Source organism: Hippoglossus stenolepis, chromosome 6 (genome assembly GCF_022539355.2).
Source record: "Hippoglossus stenolepis isolate QCI-W04-F060 chromosome 6, HSTE1.2, whole genome shotgun sequence".
Classification (NCBI taxonomy): Eukaryota; Metazoa; Chordata; class Actinopteri; order Pleuronectiformes; family Pleuronectidae; genus Hippoglossus; species Hippoglossus stenolepis.
The window spans coordinates 9,237,371-9,265,288 of NC_061488.1; the positions used below are offsets into that span (position 1 = coordinate 9,237,371).

Genomic DNA, 27,918 nt, shown 5'->3' on the forward strand with positions numbered 1-27,918 from the left:
TAACGTCGCCCCCCCAAAAAAATACAGAAAAGTGAGAACATGTGACAGAAGAGTTCAGGGGGAGAAAAAGAATTGAAATGTGAAGAGACATAAGCCTGATGTATCCGTGGACGTTTTGAGGGGTTTTGTTGTGGACAAGGGGGTGACAGAAAAAGATGCGTCTATGTGAAAACACCAAAGAGCTCGTGGGCAGTTAGTAAAGCAGATGAGAGAGAGAATACCTGAGAAAACAGAAAAGAGGACAGTTTGGAAGAGCACAAAATATGAAAGCATACAATACAGAATGAAGAGAAAGTAGCTCAGACAGTGCAGTTTGCTTATGTCAGTGACTTTGAAAAGTAAAAGGTGAAGGAAAGAAGCTTTTACTCGTGCACAGTGGTGGAAATAGTACTCAGATTATCAGAATAAAAGCAACGATACACCACGTAAAAATAAGCTATTACAGTCAAAGTACTGCATTCAAAATTTAGGTGCATAAGTATTATCAGCTAAATACACTAGAATCCAAAATAGAAGTACTCATTCTGCAGTAAAATGACTCCTGGGACAAATCAAATTTTTGGAATATATGTACCTGGATCTCTGTATTAACTTGGCATAAAATGTGATCTGATCTTCATCAACACAATGTTCATAAGAATATAACACACAAACAATTATAGTCTTATTATGGAACACGCTCAATCATCTACAGTGCTGGTGGAAAAAATAAGTGACTCCTTAAATTGAATAAGTGGTTGAACCTACTTTGGCTGCAACGATCTCAGACAAGTACTGGAGCTGTAGTCAGAGCTGCACAAATGTTCAGGAGGACTTTTTCTTGAAGTCATTCCTTAGAATTTCTGCTGGGTTAGAGTCTGGGCTCGGACATCAGGAGGTGGAATCATTTCGTTTGAATGAATTCTGTAAAACATTTACTTCATTGGTCCCAGAAGGGCTACAAAGTGTCAAGCTGCTCTTTGGCAAACTTCAAGTCACGTCTTCTTCTATTCCTTTTGAAAGGAGCAGCAGCTTCCTCTCCCGCTGTCAAGCTCATGCTTCATGCAACCACGCACCGTGATTAGCACAGGTTGGACTCAAACAATGACGTCAAACGGCTCCCATGATTCCTCCGTCTTTACCTCACTGAGCATCTGGGTTTTGTGTTCGGAGCCATCTTAGCTGGGTGCCCGCCTCGAGGGAGAGTAACAAGTCGTCTCTATTTAAAGACACTCTGCTATCTCCGCTGCACAAGATTATGTTTTCACCCCTCTCTACAGGTTCACACACAAACTACAACAGATTTCCAGGAAGATGGGAAATGGGCTAAGAAAGAAGCGAGATAGTGTCGTTTTTTGACATTTTCATCTATTTCTCAGGGAATCATTGATGAATCAGGCATATTTAGAGAACTGTTGGGCTGAGGGACGTCCTCTACTGCCATTCTAATTGAGCTATATGAATTATGAATATCTAAAGCCTTTGACATTGCTTTTCAACCCTTTCCAGGGAATTCTTAATCAAAGTCTCTTGATCCCTTCTTTTGTGATAATTGGTTCACGTCAGCAGATTAATCTCAGAATAAGTTTTTTAAATAGATGAAAGAAGCTCTAACCCACGATCTTTTTCCAACCTACACTGTGAATGCTTGAATGATATATTCAACATGAACAAGAACAATACATCTGTAATGAATCAATGATTTAGTTGTATTAGTTCATATAGATTGTTTTTGTTCATAATTGAAACATACAAGGAGATCTGACCATATCTTAGACACAATTTAAAGGTAACTTTTCCATTTTAGCTAAGATGACCTCTGAGATGTTTAGAGGGGATGTATTTGTTGAAATATCAACAACCCACATATCAAACCTGTATTTATATCTGAATATGAAAAGCAATGACTGGCACTCAGATAAATATAGTTGAGTAAAATGTACAATATTTCCATCTGAAATGTGCAGTCTAGAGTTGCATAAAGTGAAAATACTCAAGTTAAATTTTTACCAAAGTACAGTTTTCCACCACTGTTTATACACATAATGACTTAAATTAGATTAAACATGTTTTTTGCTGTGAAATCAAAAACACCTAAAGCTGCACTGACATCAGACAAGTTATTGACAGGAATGAAACTGCACTCACCCTGGTATCTTGTCCCACTCATCCTCACTGAACCTCCCGTCATACAGCGCCGAGTGGTGGACTAAACCCGCAGAGCTTGAATTCGTGTGGCTCCTGAGCTGAGTGCGCCTCCAGTCGCTTGGATTGAGCAATATATCGGAGGTTTTGTGAAGATATGTACCTGGAAATACGAACACAAGAAAACGCCACCGATCTAAATTGATGAAGGGGAAATGGTTCATTTTTAGGCAGCGACCATCCAAGTGGGCCTCACCTTGGCTGCTGTACCCCGCGTCGAACCCAGAGCTGTCCCAGGAGCTCATGGCAGAGTCTATACTGGGAACAGTGGCAGAATAGACCTCCGAGTGTTTACTCATCTTATGGGAGTCCATCAGTTCGTCCTCTGGATCACTGAGAAACCCAGCTTCTCTGTCCAGAGACTGTCGACCATCAGACTCTGAGAACAAACACTGACTCAGGTCACGATGACACGCGGAAGAAATTAACAATTACATTTTTAAAAACACGCAAATAAAACTTTAGAATAGCATCATAAAAGCACGTTTTATAGCATATTTTCTGATTTACATTTGTGTCTATGTTGTCTTCTGTCTCATTTAATAACTCCTCCTCTTTCCCCTCCCCTTCGTTACCAAAAGTGTTTTTTAAATCAAGTTTATTTTGTGCTAGGAAATGTATGATCAGTAAAGGGAAGGTGTCGTATATATGAAGGGAATTTGATTTTTTTGCTTCAAGAGTTGATGCAATTGACTTTTTCATTGTAAATGGCACCCAGTCACTAAAATAATGTCTTTGCCCACAGAGAAAACAAAATGAAAAAGAAAAGTGAATATTAGTTTCTCATTGTGTCATTATCATCATCAATCTATCTGCACTTTTTATCTAATTACATTTTGATGTTTTTCAAAATATCTCTTGTTTTTATCCCAATACTTTTTTGTTTTGTTGGATTTTCTTATCTCACCTCGTTAATGCAATTGGAAATATGAGAAATAAAAAAAATGAAAACAATTTGAAATGAAAAACCAAACATACTGTCTGCTTGTTTCTTGATCTTGAGGGTGACGGACTCCCCGGCCATCTGCAGGTGGTGGATGGCCTCGCTCAGTGGCTTTCCCTTCAGACTGACCCCATTGATGGCCAGGACTCGGTCCCCTATATGGATGGCACCGGTCCTGCAGGGTTAGGAGGAGACAGAGATACCAGAGTATACCAGACGGTACTGACAGGCTGGGCCAGGAGACCGGCCAGGCTGCCAATGTGCTGACTGAGACGGACACAAAGAGGCTTCTTGTCATAGGCAAAGACGAGACAGCCATTGTTTACTGTCTCGCTTACGTTAAAAAAAAAAGTGCTTTCAGAGTGGGTCACTACAGATTTGACCAGGCTCTGTTTAATGGAAGTGTCAACATCTTCATCCTCATCCCCCCCGCCCTCCTCTCACCTCTCTGCCAGCCCTTTCCTAGTGAGGCCAGAAATGACGATGGGGTCGAAGGGCTCCTCTGTGCCAGAAATCGTGATGCCCAGTGGTCCATTGTATCTCTTCAGCTCCACTGTGTAGATTATAGAGCCGGACATCTCCAACTCATCTGCAGCACATGGAGAAACAGAAACAAAAAAAAAAGAGTCAAGATTATATAAAACACAAAGAATCCTGAGAAGAAACAAAACTATTTAAAAGAGTAATTTATTTGAGCTAATGGGAAAATATACCCAAAGCATCATAATAATATGACTTTAAGAGAAAAACGGTTATTAAAACTGATGCATTGATGCATTAACAGCATTTTACTGTGGTAGCTGGACACGGTGGAGCTAATTTTAACTATAGTTATTTAGTGTAAAGCTGAAACCAACAGTTGATAAAATGATTAGTGAGTTGACAGAATATTAATCTGTTGTACAATATTGGTCAATGAACTGTTTAATGTTTTAAGAAAAAAATACTAAATGGATGTGGATATTTGTTGGATTTACTTATTTTCTATGATGTTTAACTTGAAATCATCATGTCGTCATTTTCTAAATGTTTAAATGAACCCAAAAATACCATGGTGTGTGTTTTAGGTGATTAATGTACCAATGTTGTCCTCGTCCTTCTGGATCCGCAGCTTGACCATGTCCTCGGCCTGCTGAAGGACGTGCATGGCGTCCTCCATGGTGCAGTTCTCCAGCCGCACGCTGTCGATGGCCAGCAGCCTGTCTCCGGGCTCCAGGGTGCCTGTTCTGCCAGACACAAGAGCGAGAGGATCACAACTATTAACTGGGACCAGAGAGCTGCAGCTCCTGACTCACGGTGGGAATCCTATTAGCCTGGTGTCTCGGTGGGATCCTTGGGGGTGACCCTAACCTCACCCTCAACCTAATCAACACTGAGCCCTGCTGAAATTCTGCTGCTCTGCCCTACTGATCCAGTTATGATTGCTCAATCCAATTAGGCTAGTATTACACAATGGATTCACAAAACTATTTTGTTTCACTCATGAATAACCCCTCATGAGCCTTGTTCACTCTGAAGTGTTCAGAAAAACCTGCTCCCAACTGTGACCAGCATCCGAACTGAAGGCCACAGACTGTTTTTGTATTTACAAGAAAATGCACTTGACGTCTTTGTTGACAGGACTTACCTGTGTGCTATACTTCCTTTTCTGATGTCGGAGATGATGAGGGGTTTGCCAGGTTTCTTACTCGCTGGAATAACAGAGGAAAGAAAACTGTTATGTGATGATAAAAAACACTGTAGCTGTGAGCAAATACTTTAAATGAATCAACTTCGTTTTCTCTTTGCTGCTCTGCTCATTCTTCGCCTCCTGTTTGTGTCTTTTTCCCGAGCTAGTTAGTGCAGAGAGGGTCACGATGAATGCTGGTACAGACCATTATTATTCGGAGTTAATGAGCTATGCGCCCTCATGCTTTTGCAACCATGAGTTTTATGGATCACAGCACATTGATTCAAAGGAAGTTTACTGTATGCCGGTCCGTGTGGGATTATTGAGCAACACTGCCCCCTGGTGTACACTTTGCTGCCAACAAACTCACCACTGATGGTGATGCCCAGCTCCACTCCTCTCCTCTTGGGTAGTTTCACATGGAAGGTGCCACTGCTGGGAACCACCGACTCTACGGGAGATTCAGGGTGAAGATTTAAGCAGAAGGGCACAAATAAACAAGAGTCCATGAAGTTAATCAGGTTTAAATGGAGGATGTCGGCTGGAGGATACCTGCTACGTCAAACTCAACGTCCACTGTGACCTTATTGGCCAGAGCCGAGTCTCTGAGCAGCTGATGAGCTTCCTCCAAAGTGCCGTCCTCAGTTAGGATCCCGTTGATGGACAAGAGTCTGTCTCCAACCTGCAGCAGCCCACACCTTTACACACAACAATAGACAGGTTTTAATTGTTGGAGAACTTATTATAGGACGACAGATTTTCAGTGAGCCTGTGTACGCACGTGTCAGAAGAAGGTTATGATTTGAGAATGTAAAGTTAAATTTAACACCGCATCATGGGCTGAATGTTTAAAATACCATCTACAAAACAGAGTACAGCCTCTGGGCTTGAAATACACACTTTTCAAACTGACCTTATGTGAACCTGCAACATAACCTCAGACAGACACAGAGCGAGAAAAAAAAAATAATCACACACACACATCACACGTTTGATCAGACCCCCATTTGTGAGGGCAAACGCAGAAGCACTGTCAACTGATATTAATTCACCGACGACCGCTGCTCATTAACCTTGCGTGGAGGCTGAGATGCCAGCATCACGGTCGGATGCTGTACTTGACTCACTCCTGTCCAACCCGCTGCTGGACTCATCATGTAACCAGACCTCGGGGAGAAGGCCCAGAGCTGCCGGCACAGACGCCGTCATTAATCGTACCAGACAAGGACAGATACTACGCGCTGGCCTGATCAGAGCTGCGTGGTAATTGGACTGAAACACGTAGAGTCGATCGATATACAACACACCAATACAAACACTGGCTGCTTCAGTGGACCATGGATCCACTACTGCTGCTCTTAATTTGTCAGAAACACTCAAGACTAGAGTAACTGTCCTGATGATTTTCTGTTGATGTGTCAAGATGATTTGTTTTGTTAGTTATTTAGCTGCATTGCACAAACACTAGCAGACGGATGAGCATTAAACTTGGTGGAAGGATGTTTAATGGGTCAGTGAAGAGCCCGTTTCATTTTGTTGTTTATCCGGATCAGGGAGCACTTACAGCATTTGTCTTTCTTTCTTGAACATTTTGTGATTGTGAAGCCATTCGTTTTAACATCTTTGTGAATTTCTCAAGTTAAAATGCTGAGATCTTAATGAAAAAAGGAAAATCAGCCATCCATGATATTTATTCGGTTACTGTAGAGTAAAAAAATAAAATTGAATGAAATTCTTTTCAACTATGTCATAGAATAAGTGAGGTTTGATGTCAACAGATTGCAGAAAACATCTGTCCACATATATGTATCTGATCTCAATACATAAAGTGACCCATCAGCCTTGGTGGTATGTGCTCTCCGAGTACCCCTGTAGTTTTTAAAGTATTTGAAAGTGAGTTCCTGATGAAGGTACAGTCAGCAGCCGCCCTCAGACCCTCCGAGGCCCCACAAGTGTGTGTGTGTGTGTGTGTGTGTGTGTGTGTGTGTGTGTGTGTGTGTGTGTGTGTGTCTCTCTCTCTCTCTCTCTCTCTCTCTCTCTCTCTCTCTCTCTCTCTCTCTCTCTCTCTCTCTCTCTCTCTCTCTCTCTCTCTCTCTCTCTTTTTTTCTCTCTCTCTCTCTCTCTCTCTCTCTCTCTCTCTCTCTCTCTCTCTCTCTCTCTCTCATTTAATTTGTCAGATAACACTGAAGTAGATTATGAACCATGTTGTTTCCCTGAGGCTCTGATCATTTAGAGGGAACATGTGTCAAAATGACTGAGTTCGTGTTGAGCTCATTAAAAAAGCTCATTGTCAAGTTGTATTGTAGTGGTGCTATAGTAAAAGTCGGAGAATCACCAAACTCACTGCAGGGTTCATTCTCTGGGGACCATGATTGTCTGTGTAAACTTATATGACAATAGATTCAGGGTGGAAAAAATTGTTGTACAGAGCGAGCACAGCTAAATTAAAATAAAGCAAGTACTATATGGAAAATAATACATATAACTTTGTCTAACAGATATTATGACCCCCTAACATCTGATTTGCTACCCGTTATGTGGGTCCAGACCCAACATGAGATTAATGCATCTCTCCTGCACCAGGCTATAATCTGACTTTTTTTAAAAACACATGATGTTTGATTGCAGAGCTGAATGATCTGCAGTCCTCTGGTTCAAGGTGACTGTCTGTGTGTTTACTGGTTAGGTGTTAAGGCTTGCTACCTCTCAGCTGGGCTGTCGGGCTCAATAAAGCGGATGACTGGGGGAGCGGACAGGGTTTCTGTGGCAAAGACACCCCCCTGCAGCTGGAGCCCGAAACCTGTGAGCGGATCCCCCCTCAGGAAGACCTCGCTCGTTTCCACGTGAAAAATCTGCCCCCCCGGGCCGACAGAACTGGACGCCAGAGACACTGAGGGAGAGGCAGAGAGAGGAGGAGGGGGGACACATCAGAGATAGATAGTGGTGGAGACGTGGCAGATAAATGGAGCACGAGAAGGATTGTCAGCCACAGAAAAAAAAGTCAGGAGGGTTAGGGGAAGAGACGTTGGGAATGAGTCACGGATCAGAGTGTACGTCAGTCATGTTTTACGTCAGTGATCAGTCACATGTGTTCACACAGTGTGGTGGAGAAGCAGGAAACAGAAAAGGTGTTTCAACAGCTCTGCAGCAACACTTGAAGGGTCAGCACACTCAAATTACAGAAAACATTTTATCACTCGAAGTCTGATTTAGATTCTAAACCTATAGGCTGCATTTTAAAGTCTGCGATTTGAGATAGGTGGCAGTCCAATTCAAGAGTCCTGCAGTAAACCTCACCGCCATGGAGGATATAATGTTTTTTATCTAAACTGTTTAAGATTTTGGAGGATGCACTTTGTGGCTGAGGTGTTTCTGTTATTCAGTCTATTCTCATTGATATAAACTGGGCAGCCAAAATTACAGAGACAATACAAACATCAGGTTTGGTTTGATGTAAATACGTCAAACCTGAGGAGATAAAAACCAAAACTCTGTGCAGTAAATTGCCATTTAATAACAAGAAAATATGTTTCTTTGTCATTTGCTTGAACTGACCCTTTAATGTGGAATTTAAAAAAAAGATAAAAGGAGTTTTGCCATACGTGAGCTCTTGTGGTCCTTCTTCCTGTTCCTCCTCTTGCTGGTCGTGCTGCGGGGGCTGTTGGGCGCCATCGGAGGGACGGAGCAGGGCAGTGTGTTGCTGCCCTGGCTGCTGAAGCCTGAGGTGGCAGTGGAGGAAGGGGAGAAGCCCCCACTCACCAGAGCTGTGAGGAGACATTGGTACAGTGAGCGTACACCACATGACAGCTTTAATCACAGCAGCAGCAGCATACAGTCCTGGGAACATGCAACAAAAGAGATGAGGTAACAGTGTCGGAGGGATAAGATGGAACAAACGTGCAGGAGAAAAAAGGCTCCTGCTATGGTGTCTCGCCAGTAGCACTGCTGTCACAAGTGATAACTTACATTTGCAGTGGTCTTGCTGGTTGTGTGGGTGGCTGGGGCTGCTCCATGTCTTGCTGTGGCTGGCGTGTGGGGGATGGCAGTAGTTGCTGCTTTGGTCCCAGTGATGATGGTTGCTCTTCTGCACTTTTACTGCAGCGGCAAAAGAAATCTATTAAGTTAGACCAGATCCCCTCCTCTAGATCCAGCCGCACACATTTTTCTAAATACGACCCATGAAATCACGCTTTCATTCGCCACGTCTAAATTTGCACCACACCACACAGAGCCTGGAGGCAGATTGGGAGCAGAGTAATTGATATTTAATGTTGTCGTCACGGTGCACTAGATGTAATCCTGTTGTTTAAATGTGTTTTGATGAGCATCTGAGAATCAGTTAGACACTGGGAGCTGAATTGGAAGAAGAAAATAACAAGTCTTACATTTTCTAGCAAGCTTCCACAAAACTGAGTGTAGATTGGAGATCATTTTTATCATTTCATTTTCCAAACAGCCCAAAGGTGCGAAAACAGGGTGAGAGAGTTGACCGGGGGCTCTCATGATGACAGAGAGAGGAACTCTGCTCGGATGCATGTGCCTGCACCTTGATTGGTCACAGCTGAATGCTTGATGGTTGATGATGCAGGGTCAGTGTCTGCATCAGGGCCAATCAAAACGATTTGCTCTAAATGTGCCGAGATTTAATCTTTTACTTGATTCATATGCATGTGTTTTTTCTTTCTTTCTCTTTTTAGCATTTCTGGGGATGTTTCCTGCTTTGAACCAAAGATAGATCAGAGATTGTTGTTAAAGGGATAGTTCACCCAAAAATGAAACTTCACTCATTATCTACTCACCATTGTGCCGATGGTGTTTGAGTCCACAAAACACTTCTGGGGTCTCAGGGGTAAACAGCGTTGCAGCCAAATTCAATACAAATGAAGTAAATGGTGACAACGTCTTTAAATGTAAAGAAACTACATAAAAAAAACATTGAATGGCTCCATACTGGTCCTGTGGTGTCATCCAAGTGTCTGTAAGCCCCGACATTCAGATTTGACTTGAAACAGCATCATTTACACCATGTTTTTAGCGTAAATGTCCTCTGATATCTTCCTCTGGAACCGCATTCACGTGTGGATCACTTAGGCTTAAAGATGGTGTAAATTACACAGTTTCGAGTCAAATCTGAATGTCGGGGCTTACAGACACTTGGATGACACCACAGGAGCTGTATGGACGTTTGAAGAATCTGTCACCATTTAATCCAACTGTATGGGATTTGGCTGCAACGCAGTGTACCACTGAGACTCCTAAAGTGTTTTGTGGACTCAAACACTTCACCCAATCCTTCCATCGGAGTAGATAATGAGTGTATTTTCATTTTTCGTTGAACTATCTCTTTAATTCTTAACGACATCTCATCCCTCATGTCAAATCCTGTGCATTCACTCAAACAGTATCTATGAAGTATGCAAAGGGAAGCTGACCTACTGCGAGATACACACACCTCAATAATTAACTTTCCTCTGCGGATTCACGCAGCTAAATTTGTCACTGAGTGTTACATGTGACAGTAATCCTTGCTGCTTCATTTGCAGGGGTCTAATCGCTGACAACTCGCACACACAGACTGGGGGGTGGGATTTGCTGGGGACTACACTAGTGCCTGGGATGTTTGCCACATTCAGGGGACCTGGTTAAATCTGACTGTATATAATCAGAATACATGCAGGAGAACCTCGGGCCCTTCTCCTGAGAACCGGTTTCCATTGGACTCAGTCAAACCTGTAAAGCTGTGGCTCTGCCGGCTTACGCTAAGCCCACCTAGGGGAAGCTCTCCAAGAAATGGTGTTTTCAGTCTGTGCTGGTGGTGGGAAACATTAAATCTTAATCTCTTAGTGGCCATATCAGTCTTATTAAATCCCCAGAGGAGATTAGACAAATTGCATCTTATAATCGCGTCTTGTCCCGAGGGGGAAACTGTAAAAAAATATATCGTCTCATCGTGACGATTGAATTTCAATTTCTAAAGACAAGATTCACGACTGAAATGTTATAGAGGAATGACGCATGTGCTGCTTTGAATGGAGACGGTTCAATAGTCAACATGAGCCCATACAGTTCAAGTATTTCACTGAGATGTGCTGAAGAGTATTTATATATATCTTTATCTTTATCTCTGGGCATGGAGGAAACATAGCACAAATTTTAATCAATCCATTAAAATGTTATATTACTTATACATGTCAAAATATCATAAAAAATATGTACAGATTAAAAAATCCATCCATTGGAAAGGCCAGTCCAGAGGATTTGAATGTCAGTGGATGAGAAATAAGATCATCAAAATGCAAATACTGTGTAGATTTGTTCTGATTTGATTTTCGAATAATAAAATCACTTTATATAAGATAAGAGTATTTATCGTCATTTTTACAAAGCCGTGTTTTCTCACGTTCAGATTTGTTGTCCATTGGAATTGACAAATAAAAGTAGTTTTTTTTAATGCTACTGATTTATGAGTGCAACTTACGGCATTACAATATTATTTTGTCTTAGCACAATTATTCTAATCTGAATGAGTACATTTTCACTGTGGTCTTAGTACTCCCTCCAACACTGGAGGATTTCACTCTCTACTAATCTCAGAAACTGATTTGGCACATATGGAAAATAAGTGTCAAAGGCAGTTGGAAGAGTCGCCTGCAGGCTGGACCAGGCAAATACACGAAGACGGGGATAAAGAAAGATATTAGAGGAGAGGATTCCGTCATCCCATTAAACTGCAGCTTATTTCCCTTTGTCATGTTGTATGATTCCTCCCGTGCTCGCATGTTAAATAGCTCCTGCAGCTGCTGACCCACAAATAGGTCTGCAGAACATGGCACGAACATGATATCCGAATGGGGAATGTATGCGTGTATCTGCATGTGTGGGAATCTTCTTGGTATGCATATGAGGTCAAGTGCGACGGCAGGGGGATTGTGGCTGGCAGCACGCACACACATACGCACACACAGTGGCTGATTCACATGGAAGAGGGCATGTGGGAGGACATGGCTCTTTATGCCTGCAGGTAACGCAGCTAAGAGCAGAACAGTCACAATAAGGCGAGGGCAACACGCTGGAGCTAGAGTCTGCATACTGTTGATTTTCTACACAGATAGAAATGATGTAGTGGTAAAAACAATTAGTCCCAACAATTAGTAAACTTTGTGCTCTGTAGGTCCTTTGCATTGTGCTGCAATTTTGTATATTTATAAAACAGACACTGCATTTTAAGATTTTCAAGATGTGTGCTATGTTTTTTGTTTCAAATGTGAATTTTTTAGCCTTGTTGTTAAATATGTACTGTGTGTTTTCAAATGTGAATTGTATTGTTGAGCCCTGTCACTTTGGGACAGACAATGAAGTTTATGCGTCTGTCTGTCTGTCTGTCTGTCTGTCTGTCTGTCTATCTATCTATCTATCTATCTATCTATCTATCTATCTATCCAAGTTTAGAGAAGAAAAGTATCTTTGGTAGATATGTTAAATAACCGTACTGTAAAGTAATAAATCTAAATGTAGTGGGGTTTTTTTTATGTGGTCAGACAGAAACTGGTCATGTGAAGTTGTCATCTTGAGCTCTGGAAATGATGCTTCCACAAAATGTAACTGACACTCTCTGTGACAGCTTGTGTCACATGATGTAATGTTTCACACCGTGTTTCTGTGGCGGCTGCAGGACACACAGTACCTGTGTCTTGTGGCCTGACAGGAAGTCTGCTCTGACTCGCTGGGAGAATCTCCAGTTTGACGACATCGGAGGTGCTGGCGAGTAGCTGCGTGGCCTCCATCAGGTGGCAGTGCTCAGTGCTGGTCCCGTCTATGGACAGGAGGATGTCCCCTGCATGCAGCGCTCCACACCTGACAGCGAGACATTAGTCAGACTGAGCCGGGAGAGGCCTGTGGAACAGTACAACACAGGAGGCTGGTTTCACCTCTCCACCACGCTCGCTGCCTTGATCTTGTCAATGATAATAACTTGTTTGCTCCTGTATATTGTTGTGGTGAGGCTGATCCCCAGGCTGGCAGAGGGACCCTTCACTATCTCCACCAGCAGAGGGCCTGAGGCTTGCTGCACCGCCTCTGAAAAGGATAATACACACAGAGGTGATAGAGGCCAAGATTGTGTCTGAACATCACACAATCATCACAACACTGTGGTGAGATTCAAATTTTCATTGCATTACAAATAAATGTAACTCTCCAATCCTGAATAATTTTCTCAGGACATTAAATGAATCTCTTGTTGCTTGAAACCAGAGATATATTTACACCCGAGTACATTTTTCAACATTTTCTCACATTCAACACCCGACACCCAACCATCACAACCACTCAATTTTAAGTGTTTCGCATATTCATTAATCTGGTATGTACATGGATGGATTACTGAATATATATATTTTTTCTGTTACCCATTTGTACTTTTTTAGTTTTTGTTTTTATGACTTAACATTCTTTTTCTTTGTACATTACCAAAAATATTATTTTATAGCTGCTTTTTTCTACCGTTACTACTGTGGATGGGTAAAACACATTTCTAACAGAAAGCCTGTGTAAGAAACTGAGGATGTTTCCCTAGTTAATAAAAAAGATGTTGACAAGCTGCATCATGGGAACTGTAGGATAAACCGAGGAACTAAAACTTAATGACTATCTCCGCCTCTGCTGCTTAAATGTTTAATAACTATTCAGAATGAATCGCCCAACTTTACAACTTCACAACCCAACTTCCTTACAAGTGCAACACTAAATCACTGGAGTGTCCCTTTAATGCAAAGATTTAATACACAGTTTGTTTTATCTTCTAAAAAATATCCATGTAAACGAATGTTCCTGGAAGTTGTCTGCCTGAAAAATAAAAGTCAAGCCTTGCAATGACAGAAAAAATAATAATACCTTCTAGAACAAACAGAGATTAAACCTGCTGTAATTCAGGAGAGGAGAGAGACATTATAATAAAGCCCTGGATATTACCCATACCCTTTCTCTGCTGAAGTGTGCTCTCAGGGCCAGAGTGACTCCCCTGGTGGCGTCTCCAGCACCGACACTCCCCCGCATCCACACAGCCAAACGGCCACATTATTTACCCTCAGAGCAACGCTGCCCTGCCATGCCTCCACATATTCCCTGTGTTTGTGTGCTCACCCATGACAGAGACGTCATACTCAATCAGGAACAGAGCTTCCTGGCCGCTCTGCATCAGCATGGTCAGAGCGTCAGCGTGCTTCTCCCTGTTTAAAGGCATCCCGTCTATGCTCAATACTCGGTCCCCGGCCTTCAACGTGGCCTCTCTGCAGACACACAGATGAAGGAGAAAGAGAGAGAAGCACAGAACATGGTTAACCATACAGGCGTTGAAGCACCGGTCACAGTAAATCATTCAAGAGTTCCACATGAGAGTTCCCTCCCAGGTGAGATGAAGGATAAACAAGATAAACGGCCATAAAAGTCTTTGATGTTGAATTATGTCTGCTCCACTGTTTTGATCCTCGCACTTTTCATGGGGAAGTGCAACGCTGCGTTAGCCTCAGGATGAGCACTGCCCTTTCTGCTTGGAAGATAACATACGCTATATGTGTCGCAGCCACAATTTCATGCAGGGGCCCGAGAACACGCTAATACACAGGCCACATTAATGTGCACGTAAATGTATTGTTGTTTAAACCTGAAGTAATTCTTAAATATAAGGCAATTAGCAAAACGCACATACATTCATCTATACATCCAAACGCACACAATACGGAAACACACATGCAGGCACAGAGACTAAAATGTGAATAGGCTCATTCATGCATGATCAAGAGATAAAATGGATACAAGCCATATAAATAGCCTAAATTGCCACACTTGTGCACGCACACACACACACACACTCAATTCTAGTGAGCTAGTTCAAGCAGCTCACTCTCCACAATCCTCTCTCATACACACCCTCCCAATCTGGTCTATTTAAGCTGCAAAGATTTCCCATCTCTCCCTTTGCCTGTCAATGCCTCTGCTGCCCTGTGTCAGTGTCACTGCCTGTCGACTCAGCCCCTCCACCCCCCACCCCACCCACCCCCCCCAGCATCCACCTGTAGGTTCTGACATGGAGGTTGAAGATATTTGCTCATCACTTAAGTCGGAGCCTAGATGCCCAGCTCTATGTGTGACTGTGTTCTGCTGCTGCAACAGACATTTCAATCGCGAGTTGTATGTATATATATATCTCTATGTATGTAGATGTATATACGTCCTTACCTGTCAGCAGGACCCCCTGGTCTGACGTAAGTAACCACCAGTGGACGAGACCTGCGCCAGTCTTCATGGAAGCCTCCTGAAAATCCAAAAATCAAATAAATAAATCATTGCAAATATAAAAAGCTTACTATTCTGTCTGAATTGTTCATAACAACTATTTCACCTTACACGTACCTCTCATGACAAACCCAAAGCTGTTTCCCTCCTTGTGTAAACACACCTCTATGGATTTGGTTAAGACTCCTGCAGGGGACTGGACTGAGAGTAAAGAGGAAATAAACAAGTATTACTACAAAACTTGTAAAGTTTGAATGTTGGTGTTCTCTGTGTTGTGTGTTGAATCAAGGGAATGAACGAAACCTTGAGAAAATGTCTTTAATTGATCTCAGTGGAGAAATTAATTCTCAGTATTTGCTCCATGTTATTGATGCAGTGAGCAGTGGACACGGTGCGGCCCCTGGGGAGCAGCTCTGCGTCCGAGGCCTGATGCCTTGATCTGGGAAACACGATAAGTATCGACTTGGTGATTTGCATCTTAAAAGAAGTCGAGATGTGGAGGTTAAAATGAGACTAAATAAAATAAAGGAACAAAAATATCAAAGATGACTACAGGTTACAACTGTGGTTCAAAACATGCAAATGCAAAAAACTAAATTTCATGTGACCTAGATGTCTTTAATTGTACGTGTGTGTTCAACTGTAATTCTCATCTCTGCAAAACACTTGAGCTGCTTTACATATGTTGTTTATAAATGTGCTCTGTGAATAAATTGACGTGACTTAGATGCACGTGTTTTGCTGAGGGAGGATTTTACATCAGCTGAGCAACACATGAAAACAGAAAAGAAATGCAAACATGTTGACCTCAGTGCTTCTGGAGAGGCTGTGGCCTCGACATAACTCGTTCATCTAGATGTCCAGGTCTGAATTTGTTAAATTTTTTACAATTTGGTCCCTCAGCTAAATATTCTAGACCTTTATTGTCATTGGATAAACCCATTGAGATGTATCGTCTTGTTTTCAAGGGGGTAAATAATATGGAACACAACCGAAACAAACATAAAAAACAAGAGAACAAATTAAGGAAAGAAATAAAAAAATAAACAAATCGTATTTCCTATTTCAGTGGCATGTTTATAGTTCTTGTGAAGAGGACCCTCTTCAGCTGCCATTAACAGACTTGCTCATCTTCCTGGGGTCCATTAATCAACACATATAATTTGAGCTCTATTCATTAACAGATGCTTTTAGACGTTATTACAACACAGCTCTGTATTTAAATAGACCTTTTAAATAATATGTTTCAGTTCTTGGATGACAATTGACCCTTCATACCAGTTCTAGTCAAATATTTTAGGTGGTGTATTCACATAAGAAGATGTTTTTTCTAATGAACACCAGGATACTAAGTGAAGTCTGGTTTTCCCAGACGGATAAGACCGTCTGGAAAGCATTTTATTAATGCTAGAGAGATAAGAACAGTTTAAAGCAAGTCCAGCAGCTCTTTTTGCATCTTTTCTGCATCCCTCCTTCTGGCTGCAGCTAAAAAAAAAAGAATAATATTCAATGTGGGTTACAACCAGTGATGATATAACTATGTTCACGATATCTGGAGGGATGTAGAGAGAACACTTTCCTGCTGAGGCTTCTGTCTCTCCCAGTTTCTATTTTATTATCAGAGTGCAGAGACCTGGAGAGACGCTGGTTTGAAGTGATACTCGACAGCCTGGTGTCTTTAACTTTGCTCCGAGGGGGAGAACTTACAATCAGATTGTGTTCTCTTTGTGAATATCTAAATATTTTCTACATATGGACTTCTCTCTTTACACCAACATTTAATGTTAAGTCATCTGAAGGTTAAATGTCTGCAGATTGTAAACCAAAGTTATATAGTCTTGTTGATTAGGAACCTTAATCTTATCTTTGTGCATTTAAAAATCCAATATAATGTTTCAGGCACTGACTGCACCCACCGAACGGGGGCAGCTCGTACTCCACCTCCAGCACGACTCGCTCCCCGATGTTCTTCAGCAGGCTGATGATCTCATCGTGGCGGAGCTTTGACAGGTTGATGCCGTTCACTGACTTGATGTAGTCTCCTACGTTCAGCTGGTCGCTCCTGTGGAAAGAGACGGACACACTCACACATTCACTCTGCTGGTTTCTGTCCTTGCAGGCTTGTTGGTGATGCTGAAATATCAGCTTGATTCTGCATTAGCACCTGATATTATAGTCAGGTTTAACATCTTAAATGTGCAAACATCTGTAATCTGGCTTGTAATGATGAACCCGCTCAAGGATTTTTAGTTTTTGCGTCAATGAATTGACCATTTATAGCAAACAGTTGAATTTAGCAGAAACTTGCTCTGCTGTTTGAGAGGAATAAGAGCAGCAATGAAGATTCTGCTGATATTCACATATTCTGCTAATCTCCATATTAATGATCACCTACATGAAGATAATGACATTCAGTAGAGCACAAACCTCCACTAAGGCCCAAAGGTCCCCCTCTGTTTAATCAATCTGCAGCAAATCACACACTCATAGATATTAGTCCTCTAAATGTGCCGGATTTTTTCATCAAGAATTATCATTCTTTAGGAAATTGAAGAAAATGGCAAAAATGTGTCTTCTTGCAGTGTTACTGAAAGGGACAAACAAACTTCCTGGATCTGCCCCCCGGTCTGGATCTGAGTTATCTGTCAAGAAGCAAACATACAAACCGACCTAGAAACAACCGGGCAGGGGTGAAGACAACCTTGAGGTTGGGCTGGTGGAGGAAGATGTGGCAGAAAACGTCACTGGCTCCAGCGTCGCCATGTGAGTAACAGTCTCCGGTTGTGCAGTTGAATGATTTGTGAATGAACCAGTCGTTGAACAGCTAGTGCCAATCATTTTCTACAGGCACCACTTCAGCCTTCTTTCACCGCACTAACATTACGCTTATATTCAGCTCATTGTCTTGGTCTTTTTTTTTTAGCTAAAGTCTTTATAAGCCGCGTTTTTGTCACAGTCAGGCCCAACTATATCAGCTCAACAGCACATTTTGGCAACAAATGTCCTCTTTACTTGATCTAATCATGATGAGATGAGATGGAGCCATTAAATCTGATTACAAGCTGGTTTTTACTGCACAATCTCGTGGGGCGGGGAAAGGAGCAGAAATAAAAAACTGATTCAGAAATAACGATACGTTGAATATCAACAGAGGCAATCATGATTTGTTGCGTTAATCCGTTGTGGTAGTGTAATTATAAACCATTTTGTGGTATGTGGACTGACACACAGAGGCAGCTGTGTCGAGCGATGTGTGTGTGCGACAGCTGAAAGCCTCCCGTCTTCAGAGATGAGTGTACATGGTGTCTCACATCTGACATTCTGAGTCAACACACTGCTCATTGGAGAGCTAATTAATTAAATGGATGTTCTGCCCCGCTCAGCCCGCTCACCTTTGGGCTACTGCTGCCAATCAGCACTGACAACAGACAGACAGACGTCTCGACCAGCAGAGCCGAGCGGCCTGTCATCCCGCTCCGGCCTCATCACAACCCGTCCCCCTCTCTCCTGTCCCTCCACCCAGTAAATTAGCGAGCACTTCCACACAAGCAGGAAGTCGGCTGTGTGAAGACAAGCTGCTGGGAAGAATTAGCACAGTGTCTGTCTTTAAACCTCCGTGGACCTGACAGGCGATGGCATACTTGGCCAGGAAATCTTCAGAGGGTGTGTGTCATTCTTAAAATGTGTGTGTGTGTGTTTTCAGTCACACGCTGCTTAATCATCATGAAACGCAAGTCCTCTGCTACATTTTTTTTTCATGTTGTTGATGGATAAAGTCAGAATATGAAGAGCAAACCCATGAAAGACTCACCACCATGCTGTGAATTAAGCGCATGATAAGTCAATTTGACCACTAGGGGTCTCTCAATCAAAACGCTAATAATGAAGACCTGTTTGGTGATATTCTGAAGCTTCGTGGGATCATGGGGGTTGTTGTCTTCACGACCATCGCCGATGAAAATCTACATGATCCATTACGAGTGACCGATACAAACAGTGGGCGGAAAAAACTGGCTAACTGGCTAACTGGCTAGCAGTGTGTTTTCCTTCTTCATACACTGTTCGCCCCAGAAGCAGAGACGAGGAAACAAAAATGAAACGTCCCGTTACCTTGAATAAAATTGGGAATTTCTCAGGTTTGAACATTGTTGGAAACATTTTGGATAACGTAAGTACACAAGTCAAATATATAGGTTGTTTTTAGACATTTCACTGAAGAATTGAATAACGTATTATATATTAAAGCAAAGATACCCCCCCAAAAAATCATTGTTTCTTGGAGACCTTACTTAAAAACAAGCCTCTGTTGGGGTTTTACTCTGCAGGTTGGAGTCAACGCCCACAGTTCTGCAGTAAGGGGGGACTGGTGTGTCTTTGCAACACGTGCACGTTTGTGACAGCAGTCGTGTGACACGTCCGGACAGCTCGGTGTGGTTGCCAGGTTTTAATCACATCACAGGGCAGAGATCTCACCTGGCAGCTAGCCCACCTGGCCGTAGGTTTGACACTCTGGGCTTGCCGTCCTTATCAGACCCTCCGGAGATGGTGAGGCCGAGGCTGCTGCCTTCCCTTTTCATCAGGTCCACCGTGGTCACCCCTCGGTACTCCTCTGCTGACAGACACAGGCACAGATCCGCAGTCAGCATTAGCATCTGCTTGACAGAATCGCCCCATCTGAGAGGCAAGGAAAGAGTCTTTATCATCTTTCCCTCCTGACTCTCTCACCGAAACGCTCGCTGACACACAACCGCAGACTTTATTCTCTCACTTTGCTGTCTTTTCCTTGTCCCTTCAAATCTCTCAGTGTGAGTGATTCTGTGTGACGGCTTCAGCAGCAGGAGCACGAGGGAGATGAGTCCTGTTGTGGTGTTTTACTAAATACTGAAATCAGTGCACGATTACAAACCGTACACCAGTTGAGAATTACAGCAGATTCATTAGGTCATTAATTGAAAGCCCATTGTTTTCGTAAGTGAATGAAAATTCCTCATGTGCTCTGGTGGATATGTGGTTATATGTTGTCATCAGAGGACTCATTCTGTCTTGTCGTCCACATTGTGCTGAGCTCTCAGATCACTCTACGTGAAGTCTACCAAGTGTGGTTTAGTACCAATGACAGGTGTGCCACACCAGCGGTTTTTTCACCTTACGTAAGCGTTCAAAACAACGCAACATCAAACAAAATGCAGCAGACGCACGACTCTGCGTGCACAAAGACAAAAATCCCAGTCAGACTCTTTCTCTTTTTGAGGACACAGGTGAAATAGGTGCAGTAGCATGAATCAGACAAAAGACAGAAAACAACATGATGTGAAGTCAGGTTTGACTGGATCGTACCTGAAAGGCTGCGCCTCCTGGACAAATGTGATTGGTCAGGTCCCCCGGACTCCTTGCTCCCCTTTGAGTATGGTCCTTCATCTGAGGAGACAGCAGTGAGGTATAGAGGTGCTGTTGGGAAACTGTAGTTACACTGTATAGAGAAACTCTGCAGCAGAAGGCTGAATGAACACCACCGTGCTTTGCACATCATGACAAGTTAATGCCTTGAACTGCACCCTGGGTAACGTGGGGGCTCTGGGAGCGAAACATCCCTAAGCCAGCAACCACATTTGTCTGCCAGGCAGATGAAACTATATCAGCCTGAACTCAGGAACCTGCAGCTCCACTTTGTTTCCACCAAAATCCCCCTAAAAAAGGGTCAAGGGTTTAAAAATTGCTCCTCTCCGACTGCAGCAAAGACCCTTGAAAACCATTAATTTAACACAAGAATATAATTTCAGAGAGCTTGATGTCTGCAGCACTAAAGCATGGAAACTCTCCTGAAGGAACAGCATGCGGCTAATGGACTGTTTGTGCACAGAGAGAAAATTATCATTTTCATGTCATTTACAGCAGCTGCTACAGAAAGCTCGGAATGTTCAATCTGCTCTTCGGGGGGAAATGTGTGTGTGTTTTTTATTTCATTTCTGACGCAGCACTGGGCTGGCCACAGATTAGCGGAGCCGCTGCACGGCCATCTGAACATGAATGCAGCCGCAGAGACATGTCAGCAGCCACAGTGATGAGAAAACTGACTTGGCACTTCCCTAATCCTGTCCACTGTGGATTACCTTTTCAGCTCTCCAGCACCGACTGAACGGTATATTGCAAAGTTAAGGAAGAACTGGCAAGTCTTCTTTTTAAGAGCGGAGGGTGCATGTTAGTGTCGAACACTTCGCGGATCAAGCTCCTCTGCCAAGGAGGTTATGCGTTTGTTTGTTTGTTTGTTTGTTTGTTTGCTAGTTAGCTAGTTAGCTAGTTGGAGTGGATACGGAGAAACGGGCAGATCCAGGACATTTTTCATAATTTTTGTAGTTTTTTCAGAGAATGATTCATGGTTCTGTAAGAAAAAAAATCTGACATGTTTAGGGGACCGATATTCATAAGAGTTTGCAATTTGGTACAGATTCAAATAAAAATGCAGAAGTTGTGAATTTAAATGGTGTTTTGTTAAGGGACAGTTGGGCCTTGGCGGAGGTATGAGACCTGAGTGCCAATCTAGTGTTTTCATTGCCGTTTATTTGTTTTTAGCGGGATTACTCAAAAACTACTACACCGATGCCTATGACATTTTGTGAATGAGTGGGATATGACCCAAGGAAGAACCTATTAAATGTATATAGATAAACTGGCAGATCCAGGAATTAGTTTTTTTACTTTCTCCAACAAGGTGAGATAAGGCGTTAGACATGGTGGAGGTATGCGCTCTCTGAGTTCCCGTCTTCCTTCTGGTGTCCAGTTACTGTGTCAATAAGTGCAGACACTAAAATCTTGGTTTCCTAACAGCTCTTTCAGAAATAGTGTAACCTTTGAACCAGAGGTATTCAAAGTATGAGACAGGCCTACATACTCATTCTCAAACAATGGAATGTTAGCTATTGCCGTCTGTACCATTGATTTGGCCTGACACACACAGCAGCAGTGACTGTTACACACAGCTCACAGAGGCTATTGAGATACTTCTAAAACCCATAGAGCCCAAATATTTCAGTTTGTGTCAAAAAATCGTATTCCTTCTCATAACTCCTAGATTTCGTGCAATTTGCTCCATCCAAAGTTATCATGAACTCTGACGTTCATCTGAATAAACGTCTGATCAGGAATTACTGAAAAAGATGCTCCAGACATAGATATGAGAGATAGAGTTGATTGAGAGTCATTATTATTAAGTTTAAAATTATATATATTATTAAAATAATCCAGTCTGTACATCCATGGGTTAATTGCAAACAGGAATTACTAGCAAATTCTGCAAACTTTTATTGCTAATTTGCCAAAATGTAGAGAAATACTGACTTAACTGTTCTCAAGTTGTCGTCCACACTACATTACACTTCCTTTGTATACTCCAGCAAAATATGAATAATAATAAAATCTGTTAATTTCATCTTTACTTGTATACTTAAGGCCTATATAATATTATATTATATCGGATCGGAGTCAGTCATTGTTTTCAAGGTAACGTCTCAGAAGGTTTTTCCATTTGACATGAAAAAACACATTTCAGTTACTCTAACATGTCCTTGTCTTTCTCTTTGACCTGAGCTGATCTGTAAAGACGGGACTGGGGGAGGACAGTCAACCCCCTGTCTCCTCTCTGTCCACATCAACTCGCCACGTGTGTCCAGCTAAAGAGGAAGACACCTTCCGACAGCTCAGAGGCAGATCTTACGTCAAACCTTCCCTGACCTGAAACCTTTGGGCAAACTCTGGATATGAGGCGTAATGAAGAAAATCCAGCCTTCTCTTGCACACGGCTGCATGAGTCAGACCTCCGCTGCAGAAATATCTTCACTGGACTTGCATATTTTAGTGATACATACAGTACATATGCGTAATATGGTATTTCACACTAATTTACGCACACATCCTTGCACAAATATCCCTGTCCAGTAGCTGTGAGGCACAAACACACACACACACAAAGCGAGTGACACATCACAAACACGTTGGGCTGAGCAAAAGCCTCGTACCCACGCGGGCCCCTGAGGGCCCTGACAGTCCAGCAGCTGTCATTGCAGTCAAAAGGCAACATTAGCTCTGGGTTACACAGAGCCGACGCAGTGCACGTGACCGAACACTACTGTACCATCAGGCAATCCCCCAGCCATCCTCCTCCAGTTCACAACAGCCAATTCACCCTGGTGACGTGGATAGTGATCAGGATGGAGCTGATTAATAAACAGCCCAAAACTTCATCCAGAAATGAAAGATACATTTGTCTTTGTAGAGGAAGTTAGTTTTTGGCTTGAGGACGTGATTAACCAGCTAAAACAAAGGACAAAAATACAATTCTACACTCTCGCATGAATATGTGGTGAGTTAATTAACTCCTGATTTAATTCAGGGCAGTTTGCGCCATCCCTGTCATATCCAATCAGAATGTAGGTTAAATATGGGGGGCAGCGCTCACAATGACATTGAAATCATAATGCTATTTTGGGAAAGTAAAACTTTATTTATAAACCGGGGCCTGCCAGACCCAGTTTGTGTTGCTATATCTGCCCCGAATACACATGACCGAGCACTGGTGGCTGAGGTCAGTGACATTTAAATCTCTTATGATCCATCACTGCCATTATGCAAACATTGAAACAACTCAACAGTTTAATAGATTACCAACATAAACAAATCCCCCAAATCTAGTTAATAAGAATAGTTTAACATATTGGCATTGAATTAACTTGTTATGGCTGAACCATCAGATTAATTCATTTCAGACACAAGCTGCTGTTCACAGGTGAGGAAAACGATCCAGGTGATCACTCGCCCCCTCCGGCGATAAAATCCTCCACTACAACACACCAGCTGACACCTCACTCACTCTGCACTAAGAGGATCAACGTGCGCTGCTCTTACCAGTGCTGTTCTTGCTGTCCCTCCTCAGACCACACAGCATGGCTGCAGTTCAGTCAGCACAGGCACCCTCAGGAAGTAACCCTGCTGATCTGCAGTGGTGCACAGAGGACCCAGGATCCACTAGAGGAAGAAGCAGGCAGACCCACGAGTCTCAGCCGCTCGGACAAAACAGAGAGACCTTCTTCATTCTCATCATTCCTTCTATCTCCAGTCCAACATTGGTTTGACCCTTGTCCCTGTGTGAAAGCCCAGTGAAGTCTGGAGCTCCAGAGGGTGAATTTGATCCTCAGATGGTCTCTAGTTCCCTTCCCTATTTAAAGTTGCTGGCAAAAAGATTGGATAATTCCTCTCAGTGCTCAAAAATATGCATCTGCTTAAACTCTATCTACGAAATCCAAAGCATGGAGAGAGATGGTCTTGCCATCTTGCTGGGGTTCTGCTTTTGAGCTATTCAGACTAATCACTCGTCCTTTTTCCAGAGCATTTATCATCCCTCGCTCATACACACATGAGCTCACACATAACCCTGCTCTCTCATACAGAGCTGGAGTGAGTGTGTTTGCTTGTTCCCTCTCTCTCTCTCTCTCTCTCTCTCTCTCTCTCTCCCTCCCTCACTCTGCCAGAGGGGTTCAGTGAGGCGGGCGCACACGATAGTCACTCCCTCCCCCAGCGTGCACACACACACGCACGCATGCACGCACGCACGCACACACACACACACACTTTATCCATTTCCCACGAAGTCAAACACATCCTCAAACCCACCCACCAACCGACCCACACACTCCGATACACTTGTCTCTCTATAGTTGTGAGGACTCTCATTGGCATAATACATTCCCTAGCCCCTTGCCCTTACCTTAACGATCACAGCTAAATGCCTAACCCTAACCCTAATTCTGACCCTAACCCTAAAGCCAAGTCTTAACCTTCAAACAGCCCTTTGAATTTGTGAGGACCAGCCAAAGAGTCCAAATGTCCTCACAATGATGATATTAAACCGTAATTGGCCCTCATAACTATAGATAGACATGTGTGCACACACACACATACACTCAACTCTTTGCACAATTAACACCACATGCATTGTCAGACTGAGCCTTTCACAGTGTCACGTTTTCTCACACACAGGCTGCACCCGTATCACACAGCGTGTAGCCATACAATTCTAGTATCTCTCACTCTCTCTCTCACTCTCTCTCTGTCTCTCTCTCTCTCTCTCTCTCTCTCTCTCTCTCTCTCTCTCTCTCACTCTCTCTCTTCTTTCTCACACCCCCCTCCACACACACAGCTCACTCTACAGCAAATGAAAATTCCCGTGCAGCTGTTTGAGAACACGTCTAACAGCTGAAATCCATTCAAAATGCTGTGCAGTTGTTGAGGGCTGTGGGTTGAGATTGTCCTTATGTGAAAAAACTAAATGATGAATGATATGCATGATTATAAATATATAAAAACCAATGAGTAGAATTGTGGCAACTGTGTGAAAATCAAATGTACGTCATCCGGAGCTCGACTTCTCTTGTTTCCCCCTCAGGAGGTTGAAATGACCCACTGCTAATCCTAGGGCCCCTTTGAGACACCTCCACCCAAACACAGACGGACTAATGGCTGTGCCGACTGACCCATGGCCACACCTGTCTGGACATGTGTCGTGCACAAACGCCTCGACGCCTGCCACTTCCTGACCTCCCACTGCAGCCAATACCCCCAACAACCAATGCCTTCCTCCAGCCTCACTGGCCGAACCTTCATCTGCATTGTTTGTGAAGAAAATGCAAGGCACGACTATGATTGTCCGAAACTGTGGAAGCAGGGAAAAATCAACACCAGCAAAACCAAACAGCACATCAAAATATACAATCCAAAGAAATTCTGTGATTTTCAATGTGAAATTAGAGCCTGTATTCTACAATATTATAGATGTGTAAAGTATTTTCAAAACAAACATGCCCATGTTCCTACCTGCTGTTGCATGAAGCCTAATTAGTCACTGGACACAATGCACCTCAGTGTGGATAATTTCCTCAGAGACTTTTGTCCTTAATACCCCATTTACAATGTGAGTGAGTGTAGTCTTTCAGAGCGAGACTAATTAATTTCCAACAGAATAAAGAGCTCCAGGAGACGGAGCAGTGTGCTGGACTGATAAAAACCTCAGGGAACAGGGTGGCAAGTGTTGGGCTATAATAAAAATGTACTCTCCTGCACTTCCTCGAGACTAGAAATCCACATTATTGATGCAGGGGGGGGGATAATGTAATCATTTAATCAGGAAAGTAGAATTATTGCAGTGAGACAGAGATTCTGAAAAAAAAGTGCAGAACTCCAAAGAAGAGAATAATGTGTTTTTGCAGTATTTGATTGTAAGTGTTTGCGAATTTTTCATCTAGATTATTTAAGAAATCGTTGTGTTTTACATGTTATTATACATGGCAGGTATTCTATAGTCAGTGTTAGTCAGTGCTACAAACTACATCCTCATCCACACTGCCACCTAGAGGTGATCAGCTCCAGTTGCATGTGAAAAATCTGAAAAAGCCAAATGACTAATTCAGTTGTCAGCCAGCACAGATCAGTGTGTGTCCAAAAAAACAAACATCCTGAGGACACGGATGTGTGACACATCCTCGCAATTTATTTTTAACCTTAAAGGTCAGATTTTAGTAATAGTAGGTCTGCTGCAAACATACACACACTTTTACTCTTTTTAAAATGACTTCAGATCATTTCTGTCATCTGGCAACTCTTTATTATTTTATTCTTTAATTATTAATTAATGTATAAAGTTGTTGAAGTCAAGTAATTTAGTTTCGACAAAATCTTATTGTTGAAATTTTTATATTCCCCCTATTTAGCATTTACAAGCAACAAAAAAACATATAAAGTACACATAACACATAACACAGTGTAATATAGTTGAACTCAGATATTGTAGGTGTTTATTGATATACAGAACTTTGAACTGTGTTTTAATATATTGCCATTCGTAAACTGGAGTTATATGACAAAATGCATTACTAAACACTTATGCTGCTTTTATCTATAGTTAGTGCATTATAAATACTTTGAAAAACTGAGTACACCTGTATATTTATTGCTATTTTTAAATTTGCTTATGTTTGTATTAGCCTTGTTTTTCAGATTTTCCTTGAATTCATATTGCATCTTCCATTTTGGAATCCCCTTTGCTGCTGTCACACAACGAATGTCCCACCAAAACTAATAAACAAATATGTTATCTTCAAGTTTGACACATCTTTCTTCACAAAATTTAAGACATTACCATTTCTGAAAACTGGAGCTTGAATTCCTAAAGGTTTTACCCTACCTCGTCCTCTGATGATGCCCAGGCGACATCTGAGAGAAAAGGAGAACATCCTCTTCTTTCCTCCAGAGGACCGGCTGCCTTTCCTCAGGGAATCAGTCTGAGGGAAGGCAAAGGAGAGCTGCTTGGGAGCGAGGTGTCCCTTTCCAAACACTACCCGTGCTGACATGTTCATTTTATGACCAGTGACAAGGAAATAAATGGATTCTGTGCTCTCACCATCTCTCAGACTCTGCAGCCTCTGCCTGTCCTGCTGTTCTCATGTTCTCCCTCTCTGGAGAACTTCCAGTCCTCTCAGGTGAGTCCTCCAAACCCACTCCACAAACAGAGGAAACACTCAGATCCAACAATGCCTCTTTTTTCCCCCCCAGCCACTATTGGTAACACTCTGCCACATCCAAACAGCCACAAGCTGACTGGCTAATAAATGTTATATTTTTGCATCTCTGGCAACGTCAGGTTTTACATGAACAGATGGCAGAGGGCTCAGGGCTGTGGGGCACAGCTTGCCTGCCAGAATGCAATGGAAACTTTCTCTGCAGGGAGTCGGCTCTGAACACAACCATGTACATTCTGAGCTGGCCATTTCAGCACAATTGCTTC

The 27,918-nt window shown here is 42.6% G+C and overlaps 1 protein-coding gene across 4 annotated transcripts in view; it reads right to left on the reverse strand.

Annotated features, from left to right (window-relative positions):
- Positions 1-24,560, reverse strand: part of LOC118110541 (glutamate receptor-interacting protein 2) — a 29,921-nt gene extending 5,361 nt beyond the window's left edge. The window contains exons 1-20 of one of the 4 annotated variants that reach the window (XM_035158385.2): positions 23,988-24,560; positions 20,427-20,507; positions 19,563-19,698; positions 17,006-17,151; positions 15,207-15,290; positions 15,033-15,108; positions 13,938-14,083; positions 12,725-12,872; positions 12,481-12,650; positions 8,763-8,891; positions 8,399-8,560; positions 7,500-7,686; positions 5,349-5,494; positions 5,167-5,247; positions 4,755-4,818; positions 4,208-4,353; positions 3,572-3,716; positions 3,163-3,302; positions 2,381-2,563; positions 2,128-2,287 (exon numbers count right to left, since the gene is read on the reverse strand). In XM_035158385.2, coding sequence (XP_035014276.1) covers positions 2,128-2,287; positions 2,381-2,563; positions 3,163-3,302; positions 3,572-3,716; positions 4,208-4,353; positions 4,755-4,818; positions 5,167-5,247; positions 5,349-5,494; positions 7,500-7,686; positions 8,399-8,560; positions 8,763-8,891; positions 12,481-12,650; positions 12,725-12,872; positions 13,938-14,083; positions 15,033-15,108; positions 15,207-15,290; positions 17,006-17,151; positions 19,563-19,698; positions 20,427-20,507; positions 23,988-24,027 — 2,570 coding nt within the window. In that variant the 5' untranslated portion in view covers positions 24,028-24,560. Of the gene's footprint in view, positions 1-2,127; positions 2,288-2,380; positions 2,564-3,162; positions 3,303-3,571; positions 3,717-4,207; positions 4,354-4,754; positions 4,819-5,166; positions 5,248-5,348; positions 5,495-7,499; positions 7,687-8,398; positions 8,561-8,762; positions 8,892-12,480; positions 12,651-12,724; positions 12,873-13,937; positions 14,084-15,032; positions 15,109-15,206; positions 15,291-15,392; positions 16,969-17,005; positions 17,152-19,562; positions 19,764-20,426; positions 20,508-23,987 lie in introns of those variants that run through there. The other 3 variants (XM_035158384.2, XM_035158386.2, XM_047340156.1) reach the window with 3 other exon arrangements.
- Positions 24,561-27,918: the final 3,358 nt, after the last annotated feature.